The sequence below is a fragment of the Rutilus rutilus genome (genome assembly GCF_951802725.1).
Source record: "Rutilus rutilus genome assembly, chromosome: 19".
Lineage (NCBI taxonomy): Eukaryota > Metazoa > Chordata > Actinopteri > Cypriniformes > Leuciscidae > Rutilus > Rutilus rutilus.
The window spans coordinates 10,718,152-10,739,932 of record NC_140232.1 but is presented as its reverse complement, the minus strand read 5'-3'; the positions used below and the strand labels follow the sequence as shown (position 1 = coordinate 10,739,932).

At 36.3% G+C, this 21,781-nt stretch overlaps 1 protein-coding gene across 1 annotated transcript; it reads right to left on the bottom strand.

Annotated features, from left to right (window-relative positions):
* Nucleotides 1-1,682: 1,682 nt before the first annotated feature.
* On the bottom strand, nt 1,683-13,532 carry LOC311277903 (L-rhamnose-binding lectin CSL2-like). The gene is made up of 12 exons (XM_084388381.1): nt 13,422-13,532; nt 13,003-13,035; nt 11,471-11,515; nt 11,258-11,375; nt 3,235-3,344; nt 3,113-3,157; nt 2,878-3,013; nt 2,680-2,795; nt 2,405-2,449; nt 2,180-2,318; nt 1,947-2,056; nt 1,683-1,776 (listed from the first exon to the last, which is right to left on the bottom strand). Coding segments are annotated over exons 1-12 (930 nt in total). The 5' UTR covers nt 13,453-13,532; the 3' UTR covers nt 1,683-1,774.
* Nucleotides 13,533-21,781: the final 8,249 nt, after the last annotated feature.

Below are 21,781 nucleotides of genomic sequence, written 5' to 3'. Positions count from 1 at the left end.
TTTCAAAACTCTGCAACTCACTGAGTGGTTAGTGGTGTTCGTTGATGATTAAAAACAAATATCAATCACATCAGCTAGAAATACCAAGGGTTCACTCAAAGCACGGTGAGTCCGCTTTTAGCTATTATGCCCCCCATAGCTGGAATCAGCTTCCAGAAGAGATCAGATGTGCTCCAACAGTAGTCACATTTAAATCCAGACACAAAACACATCAGTTTAGCTGTGCATTTACTGAATGAGTGCTGTGCTACGTCCAACTGATATTTTATTTTTGCACCCTCCTTTTTAATCTAAACTGTTCATCTATGTATCATATTTTTATTCTTTTAATAATCGGTTTAAATATCCTTGTTCTTATTTTTTGGTTAGGATTATTTATTTTGGTCGGAAGATTTTATGATTTTGTTAGGGCAGTCTGGGTGGAAGAGGTTGAGCGATAAAGGTGTGGTTTAAGCATTTGGGGCTTTAGACATCCCTGGTGGGACCAGGAAGATTTGTCCTCAAGGGTAGGCTACCGTTTAAACAATTACTCGACAAATATTTTGGAGTAGTCATTCCCTCCATATGCGGAAGATCTGTGTAAATCTGCTCTGACGGACAACAAAGTCGCACTCTATATGGGAGCACTGAAGCCATATATGGCAGGCAGTGAATTGGTGTGCAAACACTCCCACAAGAGTTAAGAGACACTAGAGCATGTTGTGTAAAATTGCAAACCTGACTCCATTTCTTCCATTCTAAATGTGCTATATAAATGTGCTATATAAATAAACTTTCCCATAAGTAAACTACACCATTAAGCTTCTGAACTCTGTCTTTAAAATACATTTTCCTTAAAAGTTTCCGTTAGAATAATTTGCAAGAGCACAGTTAAACTGTGAGGCTGTTAAAGCCGACTAGGTGAGTTTACTTGTTTGGTGTGATGACATTTAAATATCCCTAACAACCTCTGCAGGCCCATTTAGCAACTGACTCTTTTGAGACAAGTAGAAGCTTAACACATTAGAGTATTACTGATGTATTTTATGCCATAAAATGAAACGTGAAAATATCTCAAGCTTGTTCACCAAAGACTTTATTCCAGGCATTTAACCAAAACGTCACTTCATGCAACCCACTGACTTCAGGTCAATGGAGCCAGAAGTGCTAAGATAACTCGTTTCTGGGTTTTGTCCTACAAAGGCCATGTTAATGTGGATTTTATTGCTTTTATAAAACAGTGCAGAAGAGATTAAGTAATGATAACTGAACAGGATGACAATTTTCTACAGAGCTGCTTTATAGTTGAATTGAACTCATTTCATAGATTGAACTGAATCACTGAACAATGAATCAGTGAATCACCACTTTGTTTTTAGAGCTGTGCTAAAGCAGCATTTAACTGTTTGCACCATTAAATAATTTCAATGTTTAAGTGCTACAAAAGTTGAATCGACTAAGGGGGGGGATTAGTTCAAAAGAGGTCCATGCCTCAGTTACAAGCTTTTTATAGACTGTTCCATTGACTCATTGATTTCAACTGATTAATTTGAATAGAAACAGTCTCCCAAATGTCCCAACTGTTTCCCACACACTACAATTAGTTAGACCATCTATTGTGCTTAGAAAAAAAAAGTATATTTAGGCTAGTTATATTTGCTGGCATACGTGATGGTTTGTGAAATGATCAAACTACTAGAAAGTACTTAAAGAACAAATGTCTTCACGGCATTTATTGAAAAGAAACAACTTAGAAATATGTTTGAAGCTAAAATCCACAAGTCCAGACACTGTATTCTGCAAAAAAGCAAAGAAAGGCACCATGAACAGAGCTAGCAGTCTAGTGTATTGAATAATCCTAAAAACAAGGTTGTACAAAAAAGTAAAAAAAATATTTATATTTATTAAAAAATATATTAAAAAAAGTATATATATATATATATAACACGAGACACAGTAACACTTACACTTAGCTACACAGCTGTAAGAGACGTACAGAAACTTGAATGTGCCGACACATGGATCTGAGAAGACACCATTGGAGGCTACTAGGACACAGCTATTGATTCCTTCACACCTATAAAAGGAGAAAAAAAAAGAGAAGAGAACCTTGACTTATTTCTATGATAAAAAAAAAAAAAAAAAAAAAAAAAAAAAAAAACTGCATTTAAACTGAATTTATAAATAAAAAAAACCTCACGCAGTAGTAACTATTGCCTGGGACTTTGAATTGTAGCAGTCAGTTTTGGCAGTCTGAGAATCAGGTCGTCTGATAGAACATGTGCTGCGATCAGTTCGCCCAAAGTTAGCATTGTGAATGTTAATGACAGTCCCTTGCTCTAAAAACAACAATTCAGCTTCAAATCAACTTGCTCTAGAGACAACAATTCAACTTCAAGCAACATTCATGTAGACTTATACACACCACATATCAGAGTATCATTTGCATGTTCGCAGATCACACTTGAACCTACAGAAGACAGAGGATGTTAGATATTTTAGTAAAGTGAATTGTAGTCTTTCAAATAAAAGGCTTGAGCTTGTGTAAAGTGATCATGCTTTTGAAAAGCATGTCTGGTGGTGACTGGTTTGTGTGTTGCTGGTGAACAGGAGACAAATAACTAAAGATTTCACCATTCAAAGCTCAAACACTTCCTGGATCAAAGTCAATTGGTTGTAGACATGTTAATGAATACTCACGGAGTGCAGTTGGGAGGCAAAAATAGGAGACTGTGAGGTACTTGTACGTGCCAACGCAGGGATCAGTAAAGACTCTGTGTGTCGCAAACAACTCACAACTTCCCAAGCCATTGCAGCTTTACAGAGAAAAAAAAAAAAGGATGAAAAGACAACAAGGTACAGCAGAAGTTACATACAGCATTAAACTTTTCATCGAACCTTTTCGACACAGGAGCCAGTGCATTGGGAGAATAGCAGTTGGAGTTTTGGAGCTCACTCGATGGACGTCCTTCCGAGCAGGTGAATTTATCTGTACGTCCATAGTGTGCGGTATTTATCTGAATCTTACCACTTTCTACATAGAGATTTAACAAAAAAAGTATACATCTTACATGTGGAAAAGTTCAGGATAACCTATGTTTTCCCGATTAAACACGAAAAAAAAATAGCTCACCACATTTCAAGTAAGCGTATCCACCATGACAAGTTACTCTTTTTTCTGGAAGAGGAAGACCATTACAGGCTTGCACAGAAAGTTAATGAGGAAATGGAGGAAGAGAAAAACTAAATCCAAACCTGCAGTAATGCAAATGTAGTTAGTAGTGTAGTACTTGTAGGTGCCCTCACAAGGATCTCGTGCTGCAAGTCCTTGCGTGTTTAACTCACACAGGCTCAGTCCATCACACCTGTTAAAAAGGACAAAGATGCAGTCCTGACTGGACTCTTGGAAACCTTAATCTACATAACTAACCTGTTCAAAAAACAAAGTATGACGCTAAAGGCACCTATAGGTACACTGAGGTTCAATACAGCTTGAAAGATGACTGCCTGGTGAAGGATTACAAATTTAAGAATCTATTTCAGATATGCTTCCTTACATAACATCATGGTGAATAATATTTTATTTAGCTTTATGATATCACACGAATGATTCTGCTCAGCAAAGTTGCAATTCCTGTTTTCTCCATTGTCACCTTTTGTTCTGCAAATGGCTTTCGGAGCCCAAATGGCTTCCCTGGCCCAGACGTTGAATGGTTGGGCTGATTGGATTAGCATATATGCGTTTGAATAGTTATGCTGATTGGATTGAGACTGGTAACATGCTGGAGTCTAGGGGGGTTCCTTAACCTGTATACTTCATTTGCATGCTTTGTTGAATTTGTCTCCACCTCCAGAAGCCCCTTCTCCTAAAAAGCCTATAAGATACCATGTAAAAGTTACGTTAGATTAGACTGTTGGAAGAACTGAAGCAACGCAATGCGAAGTTCTCAAAGAATAACTTCTGTTTGAACACGATCCCAACGTCTCCTGGTCTTGCTTCAATGAAGGAATAAAGTTTCCAACACTGGGTTTACAAAAGTTTAAATTTGACACCCCTTTACTTCAGTTTAATCAAAATGAAAGCATCCAAACTGAACGTAATAATGAACGTAACTTTACAAGAAACTAATGAAAATATAAACTGAAACTGAATAAAAACTGAATAAAATATCTTTGAAACTGAAAAAGAATAAATCGCAGGCAAATTTCGACTTTGTTAGACTTCGTTTTTAATACACTGTTATTTCTCATATTTCTTTCGCTGATTTGAACTTACAAATGCGCTTCCAGAGTTTTCATTTACGCTTCTGAAGTTTTCGTTCGCCGTTCTGACACATTTCTCTTGTGGGGGCGGGGCTAGTAGCAGTGTGTTCTCATTGGCTACTGAGTTTTTGATTGACAGCTTCTTCACCTGGAAGTGAAGACGTCAGTGTTGGGTTTATGTGTGGATGTGAGCGTCTGTAAGCGCAGCTTTCTATTTCATTTTAGTGATATTAAAGGTAGGGTAGGTAATCCTTTTTCTAAAAAAAAAAAACATTCCAAATTTGTTTAAACTGTCTTTATATACCAATACATAATTAAAATGTAAGTACTCTGAAAAAGAAAATATAAAAATCGAGTGACTGTAGACCTTTTAATCTGCAATACACACAGCTCATTATTTCCATTCACTCCCACCCCCTCCCTTCTGAGCTCCTTCCAAAGCCACGCCCCCAAAACACATGAACGCGCGATGCCAAACGCTCAGGCTCAGCTGGAAGACACATTTATCACCTGAGACGAGTGGAGAGGAAGGAGTGCAGTACATACAGTGACATCATGTCAGAATCACATGTAATAAAATACCTAACTTTATCACTATGAATATAAACAAATAAGATTTCTTTTAGTACTCACTATCAAGCTAGCATATCGATAATGGTAAAGTTTCATTCGGTAACGAGCTATATTTATAAGGCAAAACTAAAAACAGGTTGCATTGATACACGTTTTTCCATTACCATCAGTTACACTGTGATGAAGGTGAATTTCGTGTAAGATTCATAACATATACGGTGTTTTGCATGTAAGAGTTTCCATGATGAAAACATTGTTGACTCTAATGAAGACTAACGTACATTAGAGAGACAAGTACCGCATCGTCGGTTCGAGCACAGGTCCGGGGTTGAGGGCGAAGCAGAGGAGGTCGTTCAAGAGTGCGGGCAGGGTCCGAGGAAGTAGTTTTTGCCTTCGCTGACTGCATATGCAGGTGCTTTGAGCTGAATATTTCCGGGAACGGTGACATATGATGAGTGCACGCAGGGCAGCGCGCGCAGTGGGGCTCGGGCACGAGACATGAAGGCATCTGATTGGTTCTTTACATTCGCACCGAATGGCAGTGATTGGTCAGAGTTTTTACTGTCCTGCAGCTGCTACAGAGGTCTGATTTTTTTCATTCCTTTTTCTAAACACATAATGTATTGACTACTATCAGGATGGAAGGACCATTTCACCCAGTATAAAAAAAAGTGTTTCTGAACAGGATCACCTACCCTACCTTTAAGTTAATCTGTATTTATTTGCTGCTACACTATATTGTTGAGATGATTAAGGAATAGTACAGGCGAATGATATCGTTATCATTAGTCATCGTCGCTATCAGATGCAAAAAAAAAAAAAAAAAGCATACATTTTTATTTTTTATTAATACTATACTAATACTATAATACAGTACTTGCTCAGTGAGAGCCCATAACATTATACAGCTGTGTTGTCTTGATTTAACTGTTAGCCCAATCATTACATGACTTGTTCATCTACATTCGGTTACAGTCTTCGATTAGATCATATTTCCCCCCAGCCACCCCAAATAACATTGGGCTAGAGTACTGTACAGTATCGGTACAGTAGCCTACAGTATAAAAAGTACTGTATCAGTCAATGCCAATGCCATAGGACCAGAGCGCTGTCAATCACTGCCTGATTCAACTTTGGCAATGTAAAGCCTTTTTTTACCATGCCAATAAAGCTATTTAAACCTGAATTTCTCAATTGCTGATTCATTTGCGATGCAGAGTTTTTGAAAGAGGAGAGACACAACTTGACCACAGACCACGTCTCTGTTCATAATATGTAAGCACTCAATTATTTTGAACGCGTCGCCCTGGTCGCAATATTTATTCTGATTACTTTTGTGTGATAAAGATGACTGATAAAGCTATTATAAGTAGAAAGTATGAGAAACAAAATGCTTTTTCTGTTTCCATATTTGACTAATAATAATGCAAAAAAATTGCACTTCAAATGAACATTTCTGAGAAAATTTTTTAATCTTTAATAGTCTTTAATAATAAGTATATGTCCAAATTAAAAACTTAATACATGCAAGTAATTATGAATGAATACTTCCAGCAACTAGGGAATACACAGCCATGGATATATGTTTATATATAGGGCTATATACAGCCATCTACTGGTTACACAACCGTATTACAGATGATAAATGCTGCATGACTCCGAGGTAAATATCTAGTACTGTAAAGTCCCTTAAAACATTTATATAATTTGTTTGGAATAAATATTTTAAGTCTGCAACTTGTTACTGTATGTGGGATTTCAAAGCAGTCTGTATTGTTAGATTATAATACATTTCCTCTCTCATTTTCCAGGGAGTGGAGCAACTTTTCCATAAACAAAATTATGATGCTGACACGGAGGATGGAGTGGTAGTACCAGAGATCCACTGTCCCTGTCAGACAATAATCTTACTTTGTTCAGACACATCATCTTTGAATGACTGGGATCTTGATCTTCAGACACCTGATTTATTTTATTTTAATATAAACTAGAAAATATTTTAATTTCCTCTAGATTATAACAAACACAGTTCACAAGTACACAAGAGGTTGCACTTTATTCTTATTAGTCTATGCTGATCTTGGATTAGCATACCAACAAGCATAGGAATGTTGAGGGGATAGTTCACCCAAAAATAAAATTCTCTTATTTTACTCACCCTCATGCTGTCCCAGATGCATTTTACTTTCTACAGATAAATGCGAATTAAGATTGTAAGGAAAGTAAGCCATCTCTGCGAGTCCTAAAGACGCTTTAAAAACCACACACAGTGAGCGTGACGGTAATCCATGCAACCTCAGTGGATGAATCAATGCCTTCTGAAGTCAAACAATAGGCTAGATAAAAGAAATACTAATAATGTAAACTGTTTTAACTATTAAAAATCACTTCCGACCAACTATCTTACGTACATGGGTTACAATCCACTTGTGGACTATGGACTCACAGAGATGGATTTTGTCTATGTTTATGTGAAGAAGAAAGTCATATACATCTGGGATGGCATGAAGTTGAGTAAATGATGAGAGAATTCTCATTGTTTTGGTGGACTATCCGTTACTTGTACTGCAACAGGAACTGTTCAAAGAATCATTGCATCATTTAAAATGTATTATGAATTTTTAAAATGTATTCTGTATTTGTAATTTTTCATTTTGTATAGTAATGTATATCATGAGAATACTGTGCATTACATGTATAGTATGCAGTTAATGTTTTGTGGATTCTGGTCTTTCCTATCACAACATAATTGCATCCAAGACTTTCACTTTGATACTTGTGTATATGCTTTAGTGACAAAGAATGTACATTTATTTGAATTCATATTTTCAATTACATTCATTTAACTGGCTATATAAGTCACAATTGAAACGGTTGATTGTTAAAATATATTTACAATTTTAAATGTTAGAAGATAGTACTAATTAAATGAAAAAAAAAAAAAAAAAAAGGCAACAAGAACATTCTTTGTGTGACATATGTAATGAAATGCCCTTTGAGGTCTGTATCATCTGACAGCAGGCCACAATTGTAATTTTCATATTGTTTAAATTCCTCTTATTTAAGTGATCATTAATTTTGATGGTGTAAATGTATATCATGCTAACAATGAGTAGTGTGATGGCCATGGTTGCCAACCTTGATTACCTGGTTGAAGTGAAACTTTCTTGATGGCTGAAAATATCACACACGTTTGCTAGTATTCTCTTTAAATTGTAACTGCTCAACCTAATCAAAGCCTAACATGCAAAACAATCATCAGGAATAAACAAATATTCTCCGAAAACATTGGACACTATACAATATTTTAAGTATTATATACAGTACTTTAATGTACAAATACACATGAATAGACTGAATAGATCTCTTGTGCTCCTAAAAGCTTCGGTCAACAAAGTAGTAGCAGCAGGTAAATACAGCTAAAATTAAAAAACAAACATAACTTAATATCACTAAAATGAAATAGAAAGCTGCGATTACAGACGCTCACGTCCACACATAAACACAACACTGACGTCTTCACTTCCAGGTGAAGAAGCGGTCAATCAAAAACTCAGTAGCCAATGAGAACACACTGCTACTAGCCCCGCCCCCACAAGAGAAATGTGTCTGAACGGCGAACGAAAACTTCAGAAGCGCAAATTAAAACTCTGGAAGTGCATTTGTAAATTCACATCAGCGAAAGAAATATGAGAAATAGTTAGCAAAACATGCAGTGTATTAAAAACGAAGTCAAAAAAATTTGCCTGCGATTTATTCTTTTTCAGTTTCAAAGATATTTTATTCAGTTTCAATTTATATTTTCATTAGTTTCTTGAAAAGTTACGTTCATTATTATTGGCACAAAAGTAATTCCATACCTTTCAGGCTCAGCGATCAGCGATCCCCACACTCTACAACGAGACCAAAACCGAAGTCATGGAATCACTGAAGAAAGCGGGTAGGATAGCTGTGATAAGATTCTGTGGCAATGGATGTCCACGCATCACATGTCACCGTAACTGTGCATTTTATTACACATGAGTGGCAGCTAGCGTCTCATGTGCTCCAGACAAGAGCAGTGAATGAAAGTCACACGGGTGCAAATATGGCTGAGCTGTTAAAGAATGTAGCAGAGGAATGGCAGATCACTAAAAAAGATTTAGTTTTAGTTACTGATAACGTATCCAACATGGTTGTTGCTGCTGAACTGTGTAAATTCCTTCATGTGAAGTGCAATGCCTGGCCGCTCAGTGGGCGCTCAAGTTGCCCACTGTGTCAAGGCTACTGGGGAGAGTGAGACGGGAGGGGAGGGACACGAAGGACAGTATTGGAGAGACATCAATGGTCCAGGAGATAAAGCATTCCAAGTTGGCCAAAAGATACTTGTGTATTCCTGGCACCAGTGTCTCTGCAGAGAGAGTCTTTTCTACGGCAGGAGATATAGTAATCACTTGCATCTGAACATGTAGACCAGCTCCTGTTCTTACACAAGAACTTACACATTTGCACACATTAGCTAAGCACATTTGCATAATTTCATTGTGGCCTATTTTGCTACAGCAAAATATTTATTTTTTGTCTGTAAGATTATTGCACAAAACAGGAAGATGTTGGTTTGAAGTCCATTTTACGTTAGAGATTCAGAATATGCTGAGGTTTGTTATATTATTAATTTACTACAAGTATGCTGCTAGTTCAGGCACTCATTTATTTTTCTGTTGGTTCCTTGCAATGTTAATAAAAGATATTGGACGTAAATTCTTTATGGGTCATTACTTGGGTACTTTTAAAGCAAAGTATTTATGGTCACACACAAAAAAAAAAAAAAAAAATCAGATATTCGTTTTAGCGTCGCAGCCCTCTGAATCATAATCGAATCGTGACGTGCCTAGAGATTCCCACCCTTAATACATCTTTGTTTTGGTGCCACCCTTGCCATTGTTGATCCGGTGTAGTGCGCGCTCCCTGAGGAATAAGATGGACAAATACAAACTTTACATAAGAATCTGCTGAGTACTGAGAGTCATGCGTCATGGTTTTTACTGGCTGTAATCTTAGCTTACTCATTGAGTTGGACAGCTTTTCCCTGGTATGTTCTGATAGGAGCCTGGAGTCAGGTAAGACAAAGTCTAGTCCACCACCAGTATTGAAACTTTAAAGGTGTTACTTGAGCACAGACTGGGACATCTTCCATGAGCCAGACAAATCCACAGAAGTCACAGCTTATACTAACTTGTGTGTGGATGCTGTGATACCTCAAAAGACAATTAAACTATCCCAACAACAAGTCCTACATTACTAAGGACATCAAGGACTGCATCAAGTGCAAGAGGCTTGCCTTCAGGAATAAGGACAAAGTACAACGAAGATCAGTGCAGACTGCAGAGGGAGCTGAAACAAACTCAACATAGCTAAAAATCAATGCATGGAATCCATAGAGAAGGACTTGTGCAAATACAAAGAAACTGTGGGCCAACATGAAATCCATTATAAATATGACTCCCACTAAGAAACCACCGCACACAACTGATGACAATACTATGGCAAATGATTTGAATAACTTCTAGATTAGGTTTGATTCACATGACTTTTCTTTAGAACGATACCATAAGTGATGATTGGGTTCCAACGATAGAAATTAGTCCCATGGAAATCACAAGACACTAACACTAATAAGGCAACAGGCCCTGATGGCATCTCAGCTTTCCTTTTGAAGACATGTGCAGAGGAACTTACACCTGCCTGGGTCCCTGTCTTTCAAAGGTCTGTTAATTCACACAGTAACATCTCTGGAAAAAGGCAATCATTACGCTTCCCCAAAAAAAAAAAAAAAAAAAAAAAGGTTCCTCAAGAAAATAATGATTAGAACAGTAGCCCTGACCTCCATTATAATGAAGTGTCTGGAAAAGCTAATGGCATGGAAGCTGAGGTCAAACAAAGGGACAGCTAGATCCGTATCAGTTTGCCTATAAAGACATCGGGACACTGATGATGCTATACTAACCATAATACACCATTTAGCAACACCTTGAAAAACCCAAGGCCTACACCAGACAGCGATTTGTAGACTTCAGCTCTGCTTTTAATACTCTGCAGCCACACATTCTTCCCAGTAAACTCAGACAGATGTCTGTTAACCAGTACATCATCTGAGGCCTGTTGCATGAAGCTAGTTGAACAAACTGAGTTTCAGAGTAGGTTTAGAGTTGACAGATCCATATAAATCCAACATGGTTTAGATTAGGTTCACAACGCTCGGTATAAACTTGTTTTGATGCCTGTTACTGCACTATAACTGTATTTTTATGTGGCAGCCTTTATGTCCAAGACAAATTTCCCAAGGGACAAATAAAGTAACCTCTTGAATCTTGAGAACGAGATGAAACCGAGCCACAGAGCAAGCAGACTCAATTTTACCCATAATCGCTCTGTCTGAATTCACAAAGAAAGAGATCCTTACCGTTTAGAGACTTCAGGAACACCCATTGAACACTGAGTATTAACTGTTTGTCCAACACTGCAAATGTTGCTGTTAGTGCGACCAAAGGTTGCGGAGTCCACACGGATCACACCAGAGTCTAAATGGAAGAAAAGCATCAGGACATGATAAATTACTCAGAAGATACAAGTAATAAAATATTTTAGTTGAATGCGTGACATTACAACATCTTACCACAACTGAGACGCTGGACAAACCCATCACATGTGACAACAGTCTCTGAAAAGATAATATTCCAGCTTCAGGTTTCATTCGTAATAAGGTGATACTGACAAACTATGAGGGAAGAGAAAGCCCAGATACTACATCAGCAAAATACTGTAAGACTTGAGAAATTAGATAAATGCCAGGCAGTCTACTTGAGGAATGACCACTCCCTGAGAGGACAAAGAACCTCTCTGGAAATTAACATTTGAACTCACCCTTGTGCACTATCAAGACAAAAGTCTCACCTCCGAATCATCCTAATCTATATTCCTTATCCCCGACTCCTTCTCCCTCATGCTCAGATTACCAAAACTCAAACAAGAATCGATTTGTTTTAATGTGAATAATTATCATTGAGTATTGTACATGTTTAGTATCATTTAAAATGTCTCAGTGCGACTGGTACAAAGGTCTCATTTCCAAATAAGTAAAACAAAAGGTAATAAGGTTTTTAAGAGTTTATAGATAACTGGCACACAAAGGAAGGTGGTCTCTAGACAAATGGTCTCCTACCCCCAAAAGGTGTCGAGTCTGAATGTAAATTCCCATTGTTAGCAGATGTTTCCATGTGAAAGAAGTTTGTCTATATAATGTAATGCAACTAGAGTATTAGGCGCGATTCTGTACCCCAGATCAGCCCATTCACATACCATTAAGGCAGAGCACTATAGTGTGAGGATCTTAAAGATGCTGAGCCCCAACCATTTTTATATGCAGGGTTTGAATGCCTTGCTGACAGATTTGACCATGCTCAGCACCAGTCAAAGCGCAAAAGCAGACTTGAATATAGTCGCTGACCCACACTGAATGTTCTAATCACACTCTGTGTGATTGTACACAAAGGTTTAAGATTTAAAAAAAAAAAAAAAAAAAAAAAAAAAAAAAGAAGTGCATTCATGCAATGTAATTGAGATTCTGTCTTGTAAAAAGTGTTCACATCCTTGTAGAACTCGCAAGTAGCCTACATCATTCTGAGAGCTCTGACTCGTAGCACGTGATCGGTGTACCTTCGGACCGCTGCAGATTCATTTAGGTGTTGACATAAGTCTGAGGACATGACCAGCTCTAAGTAGAACCTCACATGTTGTCTTCTCATAATAGACCTTAGTCAGGGTAGCGTCATATTTATCTTTTGACAGGAATGAAAACTAGGCTGTGAGGGATAAAAGTACAAGAGGGTTCAATGGATCCTACTGTTGTTTAACACAATTGTCCAGCCAAAAAAAGAAAATAAATTGACTCAATAAATTGGTTTTGAAAGTTGTGTTATGAAAATGACATGTTCTAGGACCTGTTTTAGCCCATTTAGTGTGCAGTCTGCTCACCATTGTAAAGACTGCAAGTCAATCCCTCAGGGCCCTGATTTTCATCCATGTTACATTAAATTCAATATGGCATCTACCCTGACTAAGGTCTATCATCTTAATTAGCATGCTATGCACACACAGTATAAGTAATGGTGTTGTAACTGCTGATTGGTAACTGGACTGATGAAGTACCGGCAGATATCAGCAACCTGGAGTTTAGAAGCACTGTAAAAAAAAAAAAAAAAAAAAAGACAAGTTACTAAATTAATGACAAATCATGTTACATTTCATTACCCATAAATGTACAAGTTACATTTCAGAACTTCCAGAAGAGATAGAAGTGCCTCTGTATTAAAAAAAAAAAAAAGTATGTATACAGTTTTTGTTTCTGTATGGTTTTTGTTTCATTTTTAAATTTTACGAAAGCTTTACGTAGAAAGAGGACTCAGTCAACAAGCTAGAATCAAAGATAAACTGAAATGTATGGCGCTTTACCTTTGCGCACGGATTGAAAGCCAAACAAAAGCTCTGCTAACGTGGACTTTAAGTTCTAATTTAAACAACTTATTGTTTAAACCACCAAAGGAATTGAATCGAGAATAAACACTTACAGGTAAATATGATGACACTCAAATAAACCATGTTGGTGAAGAAATTCTGCTTAGGGATCAGTTGAGAGGATCTACTTGTACAAGTTCGTTCAGACGTCACGTCCAACTGGGTCCTTCAAACGCAGGTGATGCTGTTTGTAATTTAATTGAATTTAATTAGCTCAAAAACTACATGGGGCGAATTCCAATCGGAATGCGCCCCAGGGTCATTCCTTGGATTTGGTATATTTCAGTCCCCCAGACTAAGTGGTGGTTAACCAAAATGAAATATTAAAAGCTTTTCACAATACTTTGGTATGTCAATTATAATGAATAAAAATATATTGCATCTAAATATTTTTTTTATCATAATGTCTTATTTCTATTGTAGTCTACACTAAGCATTTTGTCATGTGCCTGAGGCACTTCACTGAATTTGTACTTAGAAAATATAAAAAATGTGCCCAGTGTCAATTTATTTGGGCAATACTCATGGGCGTGGTTTGAAATGTGCTGGGGACAGAGACGCATTCGGAAGTGCATTTTCAGAAGTGCTGGGTACAATGACGCATTCATTTTTTTCCTCTCTTTCGCGCAGGTTATGTTTTGAAAGACGATGTCCTGTAGCTCAGGCATGGCCCCACTTTTCAACAGGCCCACCCAAAACTTTAAAAAAATAAATAAATAAATAAATAAATAAAAATAAATCGCCAATAAGCTCATAATTTGTGCTAAAATAGTGTTTAGTTTTAAAAACTATTTTAAAAAGCTGGTTATATTTTGATGTTTCTGCGCAAGTTCAGCAGACAGAGGTTCGGGTTTGTTCCGATCAGAGCTCGTGAGTGGAGAGCGCCTTTCTGAATATTCCGCTCTGCTCGTTCATTCCGCAGGGTCGCTCGCTCAACACAGATGTCCTGTTGCCTGGTTCGAAAATATGTGGAATAAGGGCTGCTTCCGACTAAAAGTTGTTTTCCTAGTCGACTAGTAGGCTAGTTGTTCATTTAAGTCATTCGTGGACAAATCGCCCCTTTATATTAATTTAATTACTTATATAGCCTACAGGATAATGAGCTTACGTAATATAGCCGCACTCAAGCGCACGACCGCACGCATAAAGCTTGCCACAAAGAACCGGTAAAAGTAATGATTATGACTGCGTCTAAATGTGTCTAAATACGCTGTGAATGTGCATTATACGCTGAGTTTCGGTTCATTTATGAGACGAACTCCAGTTCACTAAAAAATAAATAAAATAGTCATGGATTCAGTGAAGATATACTTACCAAAATCATGACAACTCATAATTTTGTTATAAATAGAATATTTGATGTAATGTGTGATGTGTCCACTTAAACTTTGGCAAGCAGCATCCTATGTCAGAAATGGCTGCCACAGTGTTGTGCATGCAAATATGTTGACCCAGAAAGAAGGGCATAGTATGAAAAAGCGAAAAAATTTAAATGTATATTTACTGAAGGCAATGCCTCCCTTCAAACCCGGTTACAGTCTTCAACCCCGTCACACTATTCTCAATCTTGTCACATTAATATCTTTTGGAAAAAAATAGTAAAGAATATTAAAAATGAATGCATTTCTTGCTGATTACCACCTGACATGTTAAGTTTTATTAAACATGTAAATTGAAAATATTTTTTACAAAAATAAAGAGGCCACAGACACACGATTTGTTTATTTTTAACTTCAGACCCATAAAAATGTGAAAATTATCATAAATGTAATATTTGTTGTTATTAAATTGTTATGAGGGACACATGAGCAGTAGGTGCATGTTTTATAGCAAGTTTAGTGTAAAATCAACCCTTTAACTGCCTGCTCGATCAAATGGTTGAGCACATTTTGAGTCAGTATATTTTATTGAGAGTACCTAACTTAACTCAAGCTGATTGAGCCATCTCTACCATCTGGTTGAGGTATGTTAATCCACTAGAAGTCACGGTGTCAATCAACAGCACTTGTCACAACACTTCTTCTAACATGGATGTCAGAAACAAATAAATCACTCCTGCCAACTGTTCTTGGTGAAAGTTAGCAAGGTAAGCATATTTTTTATAAGAATATAGTTATATATAGTTATAAGAGCCATAACTTTACAAAATTATGTTAATTGGTGCCATGAAAAAACGTTAGTATGTTTTTAATAATTTTTAAAAAACGTTTGCTGAGAAATATAAACTTCTGATCATTCATAACTATGAATATGACACAGCTATTGTTATTTCTTCATGAATATACTGAGATAATTTCTTAAGTATGTCTTTTTTAAGTAAATATAATGAATTCATAGAATTAATGTGTGGAAATCATAATTATCAGAGGCAAATACTTCTTAAATGACAAATGCTGGTGTACTAACATTACTAAAATTGTAAGAGATTTTTTTTTATTTGTTTGTTGTTGTTTATTTGTTGTTGTTTTTTTTACAATTACTAGATGAATGTCAACAGTTTCTATGGTACAAGAACGCACACTCTTCAGGCCCTTGTACCAGAAAACCCCCAAGACTCCCATAGTTTGAACCAGGTCAACAAGCCTGCATGCAAAGTTGGTCGACCATCATCCAGCTCTCCACCATCACCAAAGAAACACTACACCCCAAGACCCTCACTCCCAAAACTGCAACCAGATGTGCGATATGACAGCTTGGGACATTGGCCACTACACTGTGACAAGTGGGGGCGGTGCAACTATTGTCCGAAGGGTGTGTCAAGATGGAAATTTCAAAAATGCAATATTTTCCTGTGCTGGAACACAAACCAAGAATGTTCTGCAGCATACCACCAGAAATAATAACATAAAAGCCTAAAATGCCATTATATTACTATCTTTTGCTATTTATTTATTTATTTATTTATTTATTTATTTATTTATTTATTTATTTTTATGTTTTTGAATGCAGAAAGAAAGTAATGTCTTTGGTTTTGTTACTTTTAGTTATTTGAGTTATTTATTTTTGTTTATGTTAAAAAACAAGAAAACATATAATTTACTGTGTTAAAATGAAAATCTGAAATATTTAATGGCATACTTCAATAAATAAAAAAGATTCAATATACAAAAATATTTAATTTTGATTATGTTTTTAAATAAATAGGTATTATAGTTCATATTTTCTGATTTTCATAGTATGTGTATGAATTCCGGTACTTTAACCATAAAGTGACATATCAACCATTTGGTAGAGGCCGATATTTAAAAAATGATGGGATGTGTTGAAAAAATAATAATACTTTGAGTGTGGTAACTATAGCGACATAAGGAGATCAGAAATGCAAACAAAATATTTTTCAAATGCCTTTTTCTTGGTGGGGCAGTTAATGGGTAAAACCAATTTTCCATTCCACGTTACGGGGTTGAGAATAAAAGGTGTTTAAATCTTTTGAGGAAAAGGTGTAAAAATAATAAAAAGGTATTTAATGCCTGATGTGGGAAATTTAATTTTTTTTATTTATTTTTTATAAAAATATTACTGAATCCCAGGAATGACCCAATGGCAGCGGAGATCCCCCAGAGGAGAAGTTTATATATATATATATTGATCAAAATTCAAGTACAAACAATATGCCATAAATCAACAACAATCTTGTTTTTAGTGTTCACGCAGCAGTGAGGGTTTTATTCTAGTAACAAAAACAAGCAGAGAAGTTTCAGGGTGTTTTTATCCGACCGTAATGCATTGGAGAGATTACCCTAGATCAGTGGGATTAATCTTTAAATATTAAAATCTATGAATAAAGTGTTGTTTACCTAAAAGAATCAGGTTGTTTATCAAAAAATCTCTTATCATTTAAAAATATTGCAACTTGATCACAACTGAATCACATTTAAAAGGAGTAGCGATATATCTTTAGATTTTATCCAACTTTAAAAAGAAACCAAAATTCATATAGCTTACAAATTCACACTGGAAGAAAATATGAATTCTAAATATAAAAGGATTTAAATGGATTTAAGGGAATAAAGAAATAAAGAATAAATAAAAATAAATAGGCTAAGAATGGTAAAAGTCCCAGTCTATTGTATTGTATTGTTGGAGAATTAATGAAGAGATCTAAACACACCATTACACACAACTTAACCCTTGTGCGTCCTTAAGGACATTTTTCGGAGAGGTGTGTATTTCTATTGGAATTATACTATTCCATCCTCATTTCCTTTAATAAAGTTATTTTACAATAAACAACACAAAATAGTTACACAAAAATGTCCCCCTTGAAACCATTAAAATTGCTTTAACTATAAAATGATGCAGTCTTTGTTAGGCTTTCATTCTGTTGGCAAGGCTTCAAAATGAAAATTTGTACTATTTTTTTTGTGTGTTTTGTTTTTTCAGATTGCGCAATTTTCTCAGGTTTAGCAAATACTCGCTTTTTCCTGTTTTCTGTTTCTGCATATTATAGAGCCTGTATGAGCCATTCCATTGGGTGGCGCTCTGACATGGTAGGGCACCTGGGTAATGAGACAACAGGTATTGGTAATGGGGAAGCACACAGTTTTTGACCGTGCTAAACCATGCAAGAGCATGCAGGATCATGTGCTTATTGGATTATAATGTGCTGGACTAAGCTTAAGTGAAGATTTATTAATGGTGATATCCGTTTGTGCTATTGGAAAGATAGTGTTATTGGATTGTGAGTTATTTTATTAATTTTCCACACTAGTAATGCTGTGCAAATTGTTGTTATTTCAATTATAAACCTTACATCAGTGATGCAGTAAGTCGGATAATGGAATTTTTTACAATCTTCCTGTTCTAGATCTAGTGTGACCATGGGTTGTGGAGATGATTAGGCCTACCGTATATCGATTAATGTAATAGACATTACTTTGACAAAATCACCTCTGATTACTCAAAATTATAAAGTAGAAACATGCATTTTCTGTAAAGCTGCTTTGAAGCAATATGAATTGTGAAAAGTACTATACAAATAAATGTTACTTAAATTTAATTTTGTGTGGCCCCCTGGGCAGTGGTTGTCACCACCTTTCATTCCACGACTGCCATGTTCATGCACCCACTGTACTTGAGTTAACCCCCCCCCCCCCCCCCCCCCCCCAAATTTACTGTAATTATTTATTAATTAATTATTTTAGTTTGTTACCGTAAAATGAAATACAGTATAATTCTGTATTTTCCCTAAATTTACAGTAAAATACTGGCAGCAGAGTCACCAGTAATCTACTGTAATTCTAAAATTTTCTGTAAAATTAAATGCAGTACATTTCTGTGATTATTTCAATTTAAAACATCATTATGGTTACTTTAAATTCACTCTTTTTGTGCAAAGGCATAAAATAATAGGTTGAAATAAATAGATTGAAGATTCATTATTTAATTTATTTAAATTCTTTTTTATATTTATTACATTAAAAAAGATAAATCTGAAAAAGATTTAAAATAAATTAAATAAGTAATGAATCTTCAATCCAATCCAGCTACTTAAAATACATTATACTGAATGATCTATAAAACAAGCAAACACTTTGAAAGGATATAAATCAAAATAAAGTTTTATTTAAAAGAGCAGTCAACATTCAACAAGTATTTTAAACCAAAAATAGATGGCCCAGGTAAAAATAAATAAATAAAAACAGAAGACAAGATTTTGGCTTACAAATAAAAACAATGGCAGTAAAACAAAAAAATCAATAACAAAGTACCCCCTTACAAACATGTTTACACTACTAGGAACTGTAACGTGCAACAAATATATCATTTTAGTGAAAAAACATTTGCTCTGGAACATTTTGTTCTAGTGAGAAGGCACGTGTACCTTCTAAAAGAGTCCTTTTAGAGAATCATTTTACACCCACCCAACCATGATGAACATCAACTGGCTGCATGTTGTCTCCAGATGTATTCCAGGGTACCACTGTAAAACAGCAGCAAACTAAATATTTGATCAAAATAACTCTAGAAATGTCAATGTACATTATAGTACAACCCAGATAAAGATTAAGACTGTTTAATGCATGTGATTAGCCTATATCTTTGAATTATTCACATTTCAGCACTGAATAGATATTTTAAAACTGATAAAAACCTGGTGACTGTAAATGTGTGTAAATGTATGTGTGAATGATTCACATTTCAGCGCTGAAGAGATATTTTAAACCTGATCAAACTGACTGTAAAATGCGTGTAATAAGTTATTGAATGATTCACATCAGCGCTGAAGAAACCTTTTAAAACAACACACTCACTAGCTCGACAGCTTGCTGAACATCGATTTCAAACATTACTTCTGGTACTACTAACTGAAAATACTGGCAAGGAATATGAAAATATTTTAATTACCGTGTAATTTGAAGGTGCAGAAGCAGGTCAGTGCAGATGCAGGACTCCGGATGGCGAATGACGATGTAAAGTAGATGTCCTTCGAACGTGTGTCCTAAAAAGTATGTTTTATATAGAATGCATATGGGTAGAATGAATGAAATTCAGACATACTATATCCGCCATGTTGTTACGGTCACATGACCTAACAGTGTCAAGTGCATCGCTTCACCAACATTCCCAAATCCTCTCCCGTGGCCTCATGGAATAGTAAAGTGTCCATCGAATGTGTACTCAGCCAGAATCTTGAAATGGGGTAGTAGGTCATCTGGGTAATTTACGCCTACTGTTTTTTACGGACATATTACTCATATGGCATACTGTTTTTTTTGCATACAGTAGGGAAGTGTGGCAAGGTGGTGTGGTTCAGCGAAGTCTGCGACGGAAAAACGAGCCAGGAGACAAGTGGTGAGTAAAGTAGGTCAAGTGCATGATGACTAACACCTTTCTCTGATTCTAGGAATTGGTGTGGTGAGATATAAGCCGCTGGCCAACTGGGGATAGACGACTTCCCTGTGTGCGTGTCAGTATCTGCAATACAAAAGCACAGAGTGCATAATGCATGCTCTTTGCTTATTTTGTAAGATTCCTAATAAAGTGGCTGATTGTTTTCGCCCACTCTAGTCTTCTTCCACATTCATCCCAAAAATCCACCACAGGAAGTATCCTTGAAAGTCCCTTTCAAGGAATGTCTGTTCACTGACGGCCATATTTGCTTTCGGTCACCCAAGACCAAGTCCTATCTACTTGAGTTTCAGCCTAGACCAGCCAATACGCATGTGCAGTCCTAAGCACTTGTCTCAGAACACTGTTTCAATAGCAACCAGAGCTATTAACGGCAGCTGCAGTGATGCGATGACTTTACCAGTCAGCGATTGGCTCTTTTATTTAGAAAGCGGGATTGCATTTTTGCATCTGTTTGTTTTAGGCTTAATTCAGGTCTCCTCTGTTGGAGTAGAATTGGCTAGGTGGCGCTGTCACAAACAAACAGCATCCTAGAAATGCAGTCCTGAAACTGCAGCCTCCGGTAATTAACGTGGCTCTCTCCTTCATCCACATGATCCAAATATTTCACTCTCACTTGATCCTTTATTTGTTGGTGCATGCTATAGTACATATTGTAAACATCTCTCTGGTATAGTTCATTCTAATTCATTAAAATGTTTATATAGTTTATATTATATATTAATTATTTATAATATTGAATAAAATATTACATGCAATTAGTTCATTTGTTAACATGAAATAATGAACAATATAACAGCATGTATCTTGTTTAATGTTAATTTCTACATATACATTCTTAACATGTGTCGCCTTTCCCCAGGAACTAGGGACTTTGGGGTGGTATTGGTGTGCTTCCACCATAGGAACCAGGGTCTAAATGAAGTTCCGGGTAAATATTTTCCCCTCCGAAAGTCCCTGTTTGCGAGGTAGTACTTTTTCAAAGTTCAGGAACTTTCAGTGGTTGGACTTGGGCGCTGAACATGCTGATTTGGTTGAGTTTGTGCCGCATTTTGATTGGTTGACTCCACGCAGAATTTTATTTCAACCACCATTTTTTCAAATCTGTTGCGGTGCATGCAGTAAACAACGCTGTTGTTTGCTATTCAAATCAACAATAGAGTTTAAAAAATACAACCGATGGACAAGGTTCAGGAAAAATTCAGAGGATGAAATCCAGCGGGAACTGTAAAGTAGTGCGCAGTCCTACGTCGCCAGACTAATTTGCCTAAACTTCATGGTACTTTAGACTGCGGTGGAAACACAGACAGCAACAGGTCTGGGGTGAAAAAAGTTCCTGGGACAAATTGTCTCTAGGTAATTTCGGTGGAAACGCGGCTATGTGCTTTCATTTCTTACAAGATCCTTTCTCAAATGTAATTTAGTAATTTATACCAAATAATTTAACTTTAATGCTATGCAATAATGCTAACAGGGTTTTATTATTATCATTATTGCTGTTTAGATTTCCAAATACCTGCAGTACTCCAACTCTGCCACAAGGAAAAGTGTGTACGCCTGC

What these genes read in the sequence shown, in the direction of transcription:
- LOC311277903 (XM_084388381.1), bottom strand. Translation starts at nt 13,452, where the DNA reads ATGGTTTATTTGAGTGTCATCATATTTACCT. An exon ending in CAGGTTGCTGATATCTGCCG is followed by an intron (nt 11,516 to 13,002) that starts GTACTTCATCAG and finishes TTATCTTTTCAG; the next exon opens with AGACTGTTGTCACATGTGAT. An exon ending in CAGGCAATAGTTACTACTGC is followed by an intron (nt 2,057 to 2,179) that starts GTGAGGTTTTTT and finishes CTCCTTTTATAG; the next exon opens with GTGTGAAGGAATCAATAGCT.